Source organism: Acipenser ruthenus, chromosome 8, assembly GCF_902713425.1.
Source record: "Acipenser ruthenus chromosome 8, fAciRut3.2 maternal haplotype, whole genome shotgun sequence".
Taxonomy (NCBI): domain Eukaryota; kingdom Metazoa; phylum Chordata; class Actinopteri; order Acipenseriformes; family Acipenseridae; genus Acipenser; species Acipenser ruthenus.
In genome coordinates this window covers 27,246,932-27,260,542 of record NC_081196.1, presented here as the reverse complement: position 1 = coordinate 27,260,542, position 13,611 = coordinate 27,246,932, and the positions used below count along the sequence as shown (strand labels likewise).

Here is a 13,611-nt window from a genome sequence, read left to right as displayed (position 1 = left end):
GTTAACAAAAACCTACTTTGTCTGTGTAAACTTAATGGGCAGGCAGTAGGCAGAAGCCTTGCTGTGATGGTAGCCACCTGCAGGCAGCATTGGCTTTCCAAGGCATGCATGCCTGACTGGGACAAAGCACCGCTATTGGACAGCCCGATAACTCCAGGCCATACGTTTGATCCCGCGGTAGACAAGACACTGCAGTGCTCTCACAGCACGTGGGAATCCACTAAAGAGCTGGCTCGCCTGCTTCCCAAGCGACCACCTCCAGTAAGTAAACCAGTGGCAAACTGGTGCCCGAGGCCCCAGCAGCCTCAAAGACAGGCACAGCCAGCTGCGCCCGCTTCCAGTGGTAATTTTCGGAACCAGCCACCAGCTGCTCGCCGCTGAGGCTTTAATAGTTTCCACCACACTGCACGCAGACGCATCCTTATAAAACCAGTGCACTGGAAGTACCTGCCAATTGCTTTTCAGAGAACAGTGTACAGGTTGCCATTTGGCCTCTCTCTAGCTCCCTGTGCCTTCTCGAAGTGCATGGAAGCTATCCTGGCCCCATTGAGACTCAAAGGCATCAGGGTGCTCAATTATTTGGACAACTGGCTCATTTGTGCTCAGTCTCCAGCAAAGTCAACTTTGATGGTTGGCCCTTACGGTGAATCATGCGAAGAGCCAGTTCACACCTTCTCAGACAGCCTCCAATCTAAGAGTGTACTTGGACTCCAAGTCCATGCTGTCCACTTTGTCGGATGGCAGTGTGCAAAGAATAGTCGCCTGTTTGGAGTTCTTTCAGCACAACAGAGTGCTCACGGTAGTGACGTTTCAGAAACTTCTGGGCTTGATGGCAGCAGCTTCCCAGACCCTCCTTCGGGTCCTGTGCATGCACCTGGTTTTTCAGCCCGCGTTGAACCGCGACTGCCTATTAACTGTGTCTCGTCACTGTCTAAAGGCACTCTCTTGGTGGAAACAGTCTGCCCATCTACACCTTGGCATAGTGCGCTGTGTGGAATGGCAGGGGTGAACAAGGTATGTAGAACCCCCCCTTGGCAGAGTCTCTGCATAAATGTTTTAGAGCTACAGGTAGTTTACCTGGCCTTGCAGCATTTTTTTGCAGGAGGTTCGAGGGAGACATGTGCTTGTCCGTGCAGACAACAGTGGTTGCTTACATCAACCTCCAGGGCAGCCTCAGGTCGCCCAGTATCCATCGCGTAGCCCACAAGCTTTTGCTCTGGGCACTAGAGAACCTCCTCTCCCTTAGGGCAGTACATCTCCCCGGGGTGACAGACTGGGTGCCAGACCTCCTCTCATGGAGAGTTCCCAGTGCTTCAGAGTAGAGGCTTCACCCTGAGGTGGTGAGCCTCATTTGGGAGAGCAGAGCTAGATCTCTGCCTCCCAGGAATCAACCCACTGTACCCACTGGCTCACCATAACAGTAGGCGGGGACCCGCTAGCAATAGATGCCTTGGCACACCAGTGGCCGAGGTAACTGTTATATGCCTTCACACCACTCGCCATGCTCCTTTTGTGTCTGGAGAAAATCAGGCACGATTGGGCCAAGGTGCTTCTAGTAGCCCCTTATTGACCCTGATGCTGCTCCTGAGCAGCCAGCTGTGGAGACTGCTGAAGGACCATGACCTGCTCAGTCAGGCACGGGGAACCTTGTTGCATCCCGACCCATCGAGTCTGCGAACGGCTGCATTTGAGCCTCCTGGGGCTTTCTAATAGTGCAATGGTTCCCCACCTGTGGTACGCGGACCACTTGTGGTCCGTGAGTAAACTCCAGGTGCTCCGCAAACAACTCCCAAAATTTGGTTACGCAGTTCTTGCAAAAAACTAATTCTACACAATCACACGTTGTGTTATTACTAAGCAACACAACAAGCTTTAACCACATCATGTATAATTATAAGATACGTATGTGGTCTGCATTTTCCCCTTTATCTGTTTTATTTTATTACAGGTGTGTTTATATACATTTATATACTGTATATTATAGCTCCCTTTGATGCAATACCGTATTGCCTTGAAAGCTGCCATTAACTGAAACAGCTTTCTAATGTGAAATAAATAAATACTGTACTAACTAAATAACTGTTGCACATTATGAAGCCACATTTGTCTTGTCAAAATTACAAACTTTTTTTTTTTAACCAGCATTATTTTATAAATCGTATTCGAGTCACGGCCACAAAAGACTCGGACTTGACTTGGACTCGACCTTGTGTGACTCGGACACAGACTCGGACTCGAACATTCGGGCTCTGTGACTCGGAGATACCTTTTTTATTTTCTGTTACACAAATAATATTACAGTTACTAGGAAACTGCACAGTAAAAACCCACCCAACAAAACATTATCCAATCACTGGTTAGCTCTGTTGTCTTTGCAGCCAATCATAGTAAGAATAAGAAATTGGAAGCGAGTTAGGTTGTAGCGTAAACACCCCCCCCCCACACACACACAAATCCAACTGGTTGTAGCATAAACACCCCCAAACACAAATCCAACTACAACCGTCGCAGACCAAGTTTTTTTTTTTTTTCTCTTTTGCATTAAGTTTTATAAGGAATAAATAATGTCGGCATGGTATACAAATAAGTAATTATTTGGCTTTTAACAAACCTTTCTTCTCTTTACTACTTTAAACAATATTCTAAGTTTTTTAAGCATGTAGAAATACATTTCTAAAACTGCATTCTTGTAAAATTTGTAATGTGATTTTGCTGAGCTCCCTGAATCTCTGGAATATAATTTATTTGTTTGCACTGAAAACAATAGAACATTGGTCACCTTAATAATTTTGAGTTTACTGAAAACAAAAATGAATGAAAAAAGAATCATCATACTTTTAGAGCTTCTTAATTCATATCAGAAAGTCGCCGTGTGATTAAATATTCTGTGCTTTGCTTCTAATCTCCACTCGTTCCCAGCACACGCCATCGCTGTTTGCAAGCAACGTCAATGTATTCACCTGGCAAATTCAGTGTAAAACTAGGCACTAAAGTCTCAAATCGAAAATTGCCTACCGTCAAACAGGCAGATATGTCTGATATGACAGAAGGACTGACTGATAGCAAAAAAAGAACAACAGAATAACTAACTTAATACCACTTAATTTACCAAAATGAAAATAATTTATTATGGATGCGGGAAAAACACATTAACAATACGCTGTGCAGCGTCAACCATTATGAACCTACACAAAGGGGAAATACATAAATATAATATGTTTTTGTGTAAAAGAGAAAAGATAAATACATTATCAGAAATCAAATGAACGATCTCGTAAATGCATCGTTGTATTGCAGACTTAATAAAAGTGCAAATGCAATGAAAGTGAAGCATAACGTTTCTGTTTTGCAAAACAAATAATACTGAATTTACTATTTAAGAACAGAGTATATATACAGTTCCGGCTATGTCTAAATCAGATTTGCAGATTTTACCTGACTTGAAGTCAAAGTAGATGCTGTAGTCAGAGGTGAAAGTAACTTTCATTTCTTACCGGTGTAGTGTTTTTTTTCAGGTACACGTTAAAAAGTGGTACTCTGCGCACAGCCCTAGCTCACGCATGCCTAAACAACTTCTGCTTATAACTTATAACTTTGTTATGCTTTTTTCACTTTTTTTAATTGAATGTATCATATTGTCCAGTCTTTTACGTCATTTTTAATGTAATTTATCATATTTTTTCACCATTAGAAAATAGTCTTATTTGTGGACCCTTTTAGGGCCGTTCTGTTGCTTTACATCTCATTTTAAAATCACAGACTTAATTTACAAATGAACCCCACCTACAACTTGCCCATGTATGTAATTAAGGCTTTACACGCCTTAAAATGCATGGCAAATGAGTGGTGGAACGCATTGCGAAGCAGAGCGCATTCTGGCACTGCTAATACGGCCTTAACTTGCCAAAAGTGTCATGATACATACGGGGCACTTTTAAGGCCGACGTAAACTCAGCGCTATGGCCTTAATGTCATCGCAAACTCTTGATACATGTCCCCCATAGTGCCTAAATTAGAGACTAAATTACTAAATTCCCCAAAACTTTATCTATAGCACTTCTGAAAGTAAACTAAAATGGCTTATCCCCACAGAATTTCCTTCAGGTTTCTAGCCTTTTTTCCCCTCTGGATCCACTAATTTACATTGTTGGTCTACTCCTGATTTTGCTCAGTTGACATGAGTGCCATGAACATCAAATGAAGATGGCCTTCTTATAAGAACATAAGAACATAAGAAAGTTTACAAATGAGAGGAGGCCATTCGGCCCATCTTGCTCGTTTGGTTGTTAGTAGCTTATTGATCCCAGAATCTCATCAAGCAGCTTCTTGAAGGAACCCAGGGTGTCAGCTTCAACAACATTACTATGTTGGTTCCAGACCCTCACAATTCTCTGTGTAAAAAAGTGCCTTCTATTTTCTGTTCTGAATACCCCTTTATCTAATCTCCATTTGTGACCCCTGGTCCTTGTTTCTTTTTTCAGGTCGAAAAAGTCCCCTGGGTCGACATTGTCAATTCCTTTTTATAATTTTGAATGCTTGAATCAGATCACCGCGTTGCCGTCTTTGTTCAAGACTGAATAAATTCAATTATTTAGCCTGTCTGCATACGACATGCCTTTTAAACCTGGGATAATTCTGGTCGCTCTTCTTTGCACTCTTTCTAGCGCAGCAATATCCTTTTTGTAACGAGGTGACCAGAACTGAACACAATATTCTAGGTGAGGTCTTACTAATGCATTGTAAAGTTTTAACATTACTTCCCTTGATTTAAATTCAACACTTTTCACAATATATCCGAGCATCTTGTTGGCCTTTTTTATAGCTTCCCCACATTGTCTAGATGAAGACATTTCTGAGTCAACATAAACTCCTAGGTCTTTTTTATAGATTCCTTCTTCAATTCCAGTATCTCCCATATGATATTTATAATGCACATTTTTATTGCCTGCATGCAATACTTTATACTTTTCTGTATTAAATGTCATTTGCCATGTGTCTACCCAGTTCTGAATGCTGTCTAGATCATTTTGAATGACCTTTGCTGCTTCAACAGTGTTTGCCACTCCTCCTATGTTTGTGTTGTCTGCAAATTTAACAAGTTTGCTTACTATACCAGAATCTAAATCATTAATGTAGATTAGGAATAGCAGAGGACCTAATACTGATCCCTGTGGTACACCTCTGGTTACCTCACTCCATTTTGAGGTTTCTCCTCTAATCAGTACTTTCTGTTTTCTACATGTTAACCACTCCCTAATCCATGTGCATGCATTTCCTTGAATCCCTACTGCGTTCAGTTTGAGAATTAATCTTTTATGCGGGACTTTGTTAAAAGCTTTCTGGAAATCTAAATAAACCATGTCCTGTGCTTTGCAATTATCCATTTTCAATGTTGCATCCTCAAAAAAGTCAAGCAGGTTAGTTAGACACGATCTCTCTTTCCTAAAACCATGCTGTCTCCCAGGATATTGTTACCATATAGGTAATTTTCCATTTTGGATCTTATTATAGTTTCCATAAGTTTACATATAATAGAAGTCAGGCCTATTGGTCTGTAGTTACCTGGTTTCGTTTTGTCTCCCTTTTTGTGGATCGTTATTACGTTTGCAATTTTCCAGTCTGTCGGTACAACCCCTGTGTCAAGAGACTGTTGCATGATCTTGGTTAGCGGTTTGTAAATAACTTCTTTCATTTCTTTGAGTACTATTGGGAGGATCCCATCTGGCCCAGGGGATTTGTTTATTTTAAGAGCTCCTAGTCCCTTTAACACTTCTGCCTCTGTTATGCTAAAGTTATTTAAAATTGGATAGGAACAGGTTGACATGTGGGGCATGTTGTCCGTGTGCTCCTTTATAAAAACCTGTGAAAAGTAATCATTTAATATATTTGCTAATTTTTTTTTTCATCTATGATTTTGCCATTTGTGTCTCTATCATTGGCTGACCCATCTAAGGACCTGAACGTCCAAGTATTCATTTCTCATTTTTCCCATCTGAGGATGTGGAATCTGATGTTTTGGCTTCCGCGGTAAGCCTTTCCTTGTCAGAGAAGCTCAGTGCCCTGGTCAGATGATTGCAACTTGCAAACATTTATGATTGCAATTGCAAACATAATACTGATTTTTGTGGATCAGTATTATGTTTACAATTCCCCAGTCTGTCGGTACAACCCCTGTGTCAAGAGACTGTTGCATGAGAAAATGTTCGTGGAAGGGTTTCCATCCATTTTTAGCACAGCAAAGAAATACAATTACTGCCACTGATTTATTTTTAATTAAAGAAAGATATCACAAAAAAACAGTACAACACCTTATCTTTTATTTAACCACTTCAACTCCAGATGTAAAAATAAAACCCTTCCCAGGTACCAGAGTTTGAAAACAATAATAATAATAATGTTTTCAAACCTGTAATTGCTATAAAATGTTAACATATGATGAATAAAACACAAATAAATTACCTCAACTGTGTTTCTCATTAACCCTTTATGCTGCTGTGTACTACATACCCATATTCAATATAGAGATACAAACACTTTTTTTTTTTTTTTTTTTTTTTGAACAATGAAAACAGAAATGCTGTTTGAAGAAGGAGCAGTGGCGCCTTTAAGAAATGGCGTCACTAGGGGGAAAAACTACACAAGCCATAATCTCCAGTATTGATTAGAAAGGCGGGGTCAGATAGTTTAAAAGGAAGCTGGGCAGAACAATCAGGGGTTGAGCGATTGTGGGGAACTCTGCCCGGTTGTGCTGCCTGTGCAAGCCTTGGCAAAGTATTCCTGTGCGGGGGAAGATGTAGTAAGTGTGTTTCGTTTGAATCATAGCGATTTTGTAAAAGTCTAGCACAGAGCGTTTTCACCCCTTGTTTATGCAGACTTGTGTTTTGTCGTAGCAAATTTATAAAAGTCTAGCATATAGCATTTTTACCTCTTGGTGAGGCAGATTTTTGTTTTGAACTTTTTGGTTTTGTTTTGTAGTTTTGGATTAAAATATAACACAGTCTCAACACTGTTTGGTTTCCAGCTGCAGGAGCAGCAATACTTTGACCGAGTGTGTTGTTTATATGAGTGGGACTGGTCAAAAATACTGCGTGGTTTACAGCTGCAGGAGCAGCGATTACACACCAAGAAATAATTTACAAGACCAGGACTGGCTTATCCAGATTGGATTACAGGCTGCTGGAGTAACGATACATTTCTAAGAAGGAGAGGTATGCGTTTTGAAGGAAACTGCCAAGCACAAGATCGTGGTGTTGTAATAATTTTTATTATTGCTGTTTCCTTCTGGCCTTCCATACAGTCACGACAGGGAAACAGTGCAACACCTTGTGGCTGTTAAATAGGAACTCAGCTTCACTTGTAGGTGTTCAGAAACCCGGCTGTAGTGTAACACTATCGCATATTGTGGACTTCCCCTTGATGACTTCCAGGCAGCCTCTTGCAGAGGATGTGCTGTTCTTTCCTATGTTCCAGGAGATAATCTTTGGAGGGAGTCCAACCTGTACTTACCTGTGTTCCTGGCTCACTCCACCAGAGGGAGCCCAACCTGTACTTACCTGTGTTCTTGGCTCACTCCACCAGAGGGAGCCCAACCTGTACTTACCTGTGTTCCTGGCTCACTCCACCAGAGGGAGCCCAACCTGTACTTACCTGTGTTCCTGGCTCACTCCACCAGAGGGAGCCCAACCTGTACTTACCTGTGTTCCTGGCTCACTCCACCAGAGGGAGCCCAACCTGTACTTACCTGTGTTCTTGGCTCACTCCACCAGAGGGAGCCCAACCTGTACTTACCTGTGTTCTTGGCTCACTCCACCAGAGGGAGCCCAACCTGTACTTACCTGTGTTCTTGGCTCACTCCACCAGAGGGAGCCCAACCTGTACTTACTGGTGTTTCTGGCTCACTCCACCAGAGGGAGCCCAGCCTGTACTGACCTGTGTTCCTGGCTCACTCCACCAGAGGGAGCCCAGCGGTTACTTACCTGAGTTCCTGGTGTGCTCCTCCAGAGGGAGCCCAAACCCAACTTACCTGTCTTGTGGACTTGGGACGTTTACAGGCTAAGCCTGTCACCACTTGGTTGCCTCACCGTAGCATAGAGAGGGGAGAAGTAGTGAGATAGTTAGTGGCCCGTACAGGGCAAATAAACGCAATTGAATGAGTGTGTCTGGTTGTAAACATTGTAAATAAAAGTATTCACCTGAATCAGTGACGCGTTCACTCCAGTCTGTGAAGAAAAATACCGGTGTCCAGCAACACTACACTACCACTCTTTTACAGCTGCTAATAACAATAATAATCAGTAAACAGTAATTATCAAATACTGTAAAAATCAAACATCAAAACGTATGCCATTATCGTCTCGCTCTGTGCCATTTATTGAAATGTTCAATACAACAGAACTCGGGGTTGCCTTCGCAACCACTGCACATTTTTCTTGTGTCTTTTGTTTTCATTTTCGTAGCAGACCCTGCACCTTTGTTGCAGTCTCTGCTTTCCTTGTGTTGGAGGGATAGTCACAAATGCATGTACACAGCTACTTTGCGCAGGCATTGTGATGGATCTGGCTGCCGCATTGCCTGTACCCAGTGCTGTGTTTTGATAGTATTTCGTCACAGCACTGCCATTTCAAACCAAACAGCTTCCCATTTGCAGCTGGGTTACCTGTAAAGTAGCTGCATGCTCTTCTGTTTGTACAGTTTGTATTGTTCTTGGCTCCACATCCTCTTCATCATCATCGCTGAGTGATACGTCAGCATCACTGTCGCTGGTATCGAAATCCTGTGAACCAACTTCACTCCCGTTGCTCATTATAGAAAGACCACGCATGTTGCCATGTTTAGCTTTCGCTAAAAACTATGTAAACTACAACTAAACAAGTAAAACTAATAATAAAACCAAAAATAATTATTTAAAACACTATATATATATATATATACACATATATACATATATACATATACACACACTTGGCTTCCCGCAATATATCTCAGTCTTCTAAACGCCCACAGGTAGATTGGAATCTCTACATAACACGCAATTGGATACAAATGTCATGGTGCTGAAGTGCTTAACCCAATAACTTGGAACAGATAAACCACCTTGACATGCTTGTCATGAAAAGTGCTATTGTATTGAAAAGATGGACAAAATACATATTTCCTGAAACTATTTAGGTGAAGAAACCTGCAGTTTTTGTGCCATCTGATTCAGTACACTACAAAAATAATTCTAGGAACAATACATTTCATACTTTAATATGGGGCAGGGTCAATGCTAGTTCTGTGTAACCAGCTAAACAAATTCCATACAATAATTAAACTAGATAAACAAAATAACACATAACATATAATGAATTACTGCACACACTAGTAGTGCTGAAGTTAAATTCTTGCTATTCACTGTCGACTTTCACCCTTGCGAAATGTGTTGTTGACAAGTTACCCATTAATTATGTCTCGGTCTTGAACGTGCACACAGCTGCATGGAAAGTGAAAATAAATGATGAATGTGTATGTACAACTACGGTAGGTTGCATAAATACACAGAAAAAATGAATCAGGTGAGAAGCGGGACATTTATGCATTTGCTCTACTTACTGCTGGTGTGCATACACATTTTAAAAACATATATATATATATATATATATATATATATATATATATATATATATATATATATATATATATATATATATACACACACACATTTTTTTTAGCTGAATTGATTGTTGTTCAGCTTATGTTAAAATTCCTGCCAGATGCTCATCATCCCCATATTTTGTCCTGTGCATGCTCTAGCCCCAGAGCACCCACTGACTCAGAAATGTCTATGGTTATCTATACAATATTAAAGAAATAGGAGCACGCTAAAAAAAGCATGTGCAGCAATGTTCTATATTTTTGGGGTGCTAAAGGCTCAAATAGTTGTTCAAAATTAAATAATTAAACGCCAAGCACTCATTTATACAATATCACAATAACTATTTTCCTTGAGGCTGTAGCATGCTGCATTTATCTATCTCTTCAGCGAAATCATAGCTTAACTTATTGATATACTGTAGGCTTCAGCATATTCAAGCTGTGTTACCACAATCGTACAGTACAGTATGAAAATGACTTTAACTCAGTGTAAGCTTTGCGCTTGTAGTATTCACAAGCTTCAGCGTGTCACTCCACCTGGTGAAATACTGTATTTCAGTGGTAATCTGTGACTAACCAATTTCTAGTCAGATAGCATCATCTAGTGTGCAGAAGATGTAGGATAGGTTAACTCAACTGCATATCACATTGACTTCAGATTTGTTGTGCTATTTTTATAGCTGGTTTTGGCTGCCACTGTAGATCAGACAGAGCATTGGTCAAAGGTTTAACAGAGTACAGAATAAAGTGGCGTAAATATACAATCCACGGTGCAAATCAAGTTCCTAACATTGCAAAAAGTAGATATAAACATTTGGTCACAGCTCTGCTAAAAATTCGATACACAAAGATCACATTTTAAAAATACATAACATACACATGCGTGCATTGGACGAGTTCCCCTTTAAATACACAATTAAAATATCACCCATTCATTCTGCCTTGGTCAGCCGACATTTCTCTGTTTTCAGAGTTCTGATCTCTTTTAAAGTAACTTTTGCCTCCCAAACAATGCGGCCACATTATTAGTATTTATTTATTTAGCAGACACCTTTATCCAGGGAGACTTACAGAGACTAGGCTGTGTGAACTATGCATCAGCTGCAGAGTCACTTACAACTGTCTCACCTGAAAGACGGAGCACAAGGAGGTTGTGACTTGCTCAAGATCACACAGTGAGTCAATGATTGAGCTGGGATTTGAACCGGGTACCTCCTGGTTACAAACCCTTTTCGTTAACCACTGGACCACACAGCCTCCTATACTCATGCTGCCGCTGACATTAGCAGCGAGTGTTGAAATCCTTTATAATTTAATAACCAGTGAATTTAATAAAAGTCAGTGGAATAAGGCAGACAGGTACTGCATTTTGTTTCTTTTACCCCTTCTCACCCCCAGCAAATTGCAGCAGGATCAGCCCTCTTGAGCTTAGCTTTAAGAAGCAGGTTTAAATGTCCCTGGCTTTCTGTTCTTGAGGACAATGCTAGAAACCCATTGACATAACTACCCTGCAGGATTACCTGAGCTTTCATACTTCTTTGTTATGGTGGACTCAATGTGTCATTTTAAAGTTACAGTGCAAAACCACAAATGACATAAATAAAATAAATTCATTTAAATACATTATTAACACTTGGGTTGGGGATATACAGCAACATAGCCTACTAACATATTTTACTTTAGTTTCAGCAATAAATACATATAGCTGAGTCATAGTTTGATACATATTGCATTTTAGTTGTACAACTGCACTTACTGGTAAGCTTGCATTGCAAACCTGTAAGTCGCCTTGGATAAAGGCATCTGCCAAAGAAATAAATAATACAGGAGCAAGTTGCAGCTGAGATCTGGATGGTCGAGCGGTCTGAGTAGTTAAAGTCCCCTAAAAGATGCAGGTTTGATTCTCACTTTTTACAAAGCAAGAATTGTAATTATTTGTCTTAATGTTTTCAAACCATAACCACTCGAGAAAAAAATGTCAGTTCATTTGTTAATACAACAATTTAGTATTTAATAGATTTTATTTTGCAGTGTTTCACGGGTAATGAGTGAGTGTAAATTTGTGAATGTGAATTTAAAAGTACTGTCTCTATGTATAAAATATCTGTATGCCTGCTTTCGAAGGCATATAGATATATATAAATATTTAGGTCCAACATATTTGGCGAACTTGGTAAAAAAAAGATTATTATCCATTTAATATTAGCGCTTTGTCATACTGATAGTACTAACTTGTTATTTGAATATGTTTATTCATTCAAATTAGGATATATACATACTTTAAATAAATCTGCATTGTACGGTTTAATAAATTCATAATTGCATTTGTTTCATATTTGTAATACTGTATTTTCTCCTTCATGTTTTTATTATAAAAGAGGATATGGTAAGGAACAAAAGGAGGGGTGCCCCGTCTCCCTAACAAGGAGAGAGCTGTCTTTCTCCGGTACACCTTCCCCGAGGTCCCGGTGGCGGCTGACGATTGTTTTTTCAGATTTCACAGGAAATCTAGAGGATGGAACAAAGGAGGGGTGCCCCATCTCCCTAACATGCACAGGGGCCTTGATATGAGCAATTAGAGGGGATGGGCGATTGTTCGCACTCCTGCCCAGGAGAGAGTTATCTTTTTCCGGTACACCTTCCCCGAGGACATGGCAGCGGGTGTTGTCAAAGCCGAAATTTATTTTTTCATGAGTACGACAGATCCTCACAAAAAGATCCCTCTCATGACAAAAGAAATCAAAGTCCAAATTCCATTTTCGCGAGAATACTTCTTTGTTTGTGAGAAGAAATATTTTTCATGAGACGAGTGGCGAAAAAAGATTTTAAAAGATCAAATAAACAAATTTAGATAATGAAAGATAATGTTAGTCAGTTTTACGGAGTCCCAATTAAATAGAGACATGTCCTGGTTTACTATTGATACATGATTTTAAAGTACGGAAAAAGATCACGACGGAGACTCTTGTTTCACATGGCCAATACTTTTTTGTGCTGAAACATCTAATTCGATCTAAAGCTGTACTGATCATGCTCCAAACCCAAAATTTCAAATCCTTATAACTCATGAACAGGTGAATATTTTCCCACCAAACCAGCGAGGTACTATTCTGGGTCAGTATCTTTTGTACCCTGAATTTTAGACCAAAATTCCAAGCCCTGATTTTGTATATTTTTTCATTGTCCCTGTCTCGGAATCCACACAACCGAGCGGAACGCAGTGGGCCATATCAAGAGATCTAACCCATGAGACCACACATATAATATCAATAACAAAGCCCTTAGTTATCAAAGCCCACTGCCTGCTTTGTTGATGTGTATCACAGATTTACGGTAGAAACTATTATTTAAATGTTCTGTATTAAACCACAACATGCATTTTTAGTCACACAAGTTGATGGTATGTGTTTTATTTTAGGCCGACCCAAGTAAAATGGCAACTAATGGTGGCCAGCTGCTACAGAAGAAGTGGTATGTTACTGATGACTTTTTTTTTTATTAATGCTTTGTTAATTAGACTTTAATTACAATTGTTATGAGATATTATAAGCTACCATCTAGCACAGTCAATACATTTTGTTACAAAATGTGTAACATTGTTCTTTGATATTTTTTAAATGTGTACAATATATATCTCATTGTAATATTTAGCCTATATGACCATTTAAATTATTTCCCCCAAAAATGTAAGTGTTTAAAACTAAAGGATGTTGTTTTGATAATGTTTCTAAGGCCACTACCTGTCATCTAATTTTACAGGAAACTACCAGAAAGCACTGGAGACCTACAAAGACATCCACAGGAAATTTCCCGAAAATGTTGAATGTAATTTATCCCTTCAGATCTGTATTACAGATCCCTATTTAAACTTGTATTTATTTAATGAAAATACAGAAATATAACATTGATAGCCAACATAATAATGTGGCTCCAGAATTAATGGCTACAGTTGGCCACATCCAGTGTGTTGCATTATTG

The 13,611-nt window shown here is 39.8% G+C and overlaps 1 protein-coding gene across 3 annotated transcripts in view; it reads left to right on the top strand.

The window, feature by feature from the left end:
* Positions 1-13,611, top strand: part of ift88 (intraflagellar transport 88 homolog) — a 115,248-nt gene that overhangs the window by 64,893 nt on the left and 36,744 nt on the right. For all 3 annotated transcript variants that reach the window (XM_034011769.3, XM_034011768.3, XM_059028763.1), the window contains 2 exons: positions 13,052-13,104; positions 13,393-13,458. In XM_034011769.3, the coding sequence (XP_033867660.3) occupies positions 13,052-13,104; positions 13,393-13,458 (119 nt within the window). The remainder of the gene's footprint in view (positions 1-13,051; positions 13,105-13,392; positions 13,459-13,611) is intronic.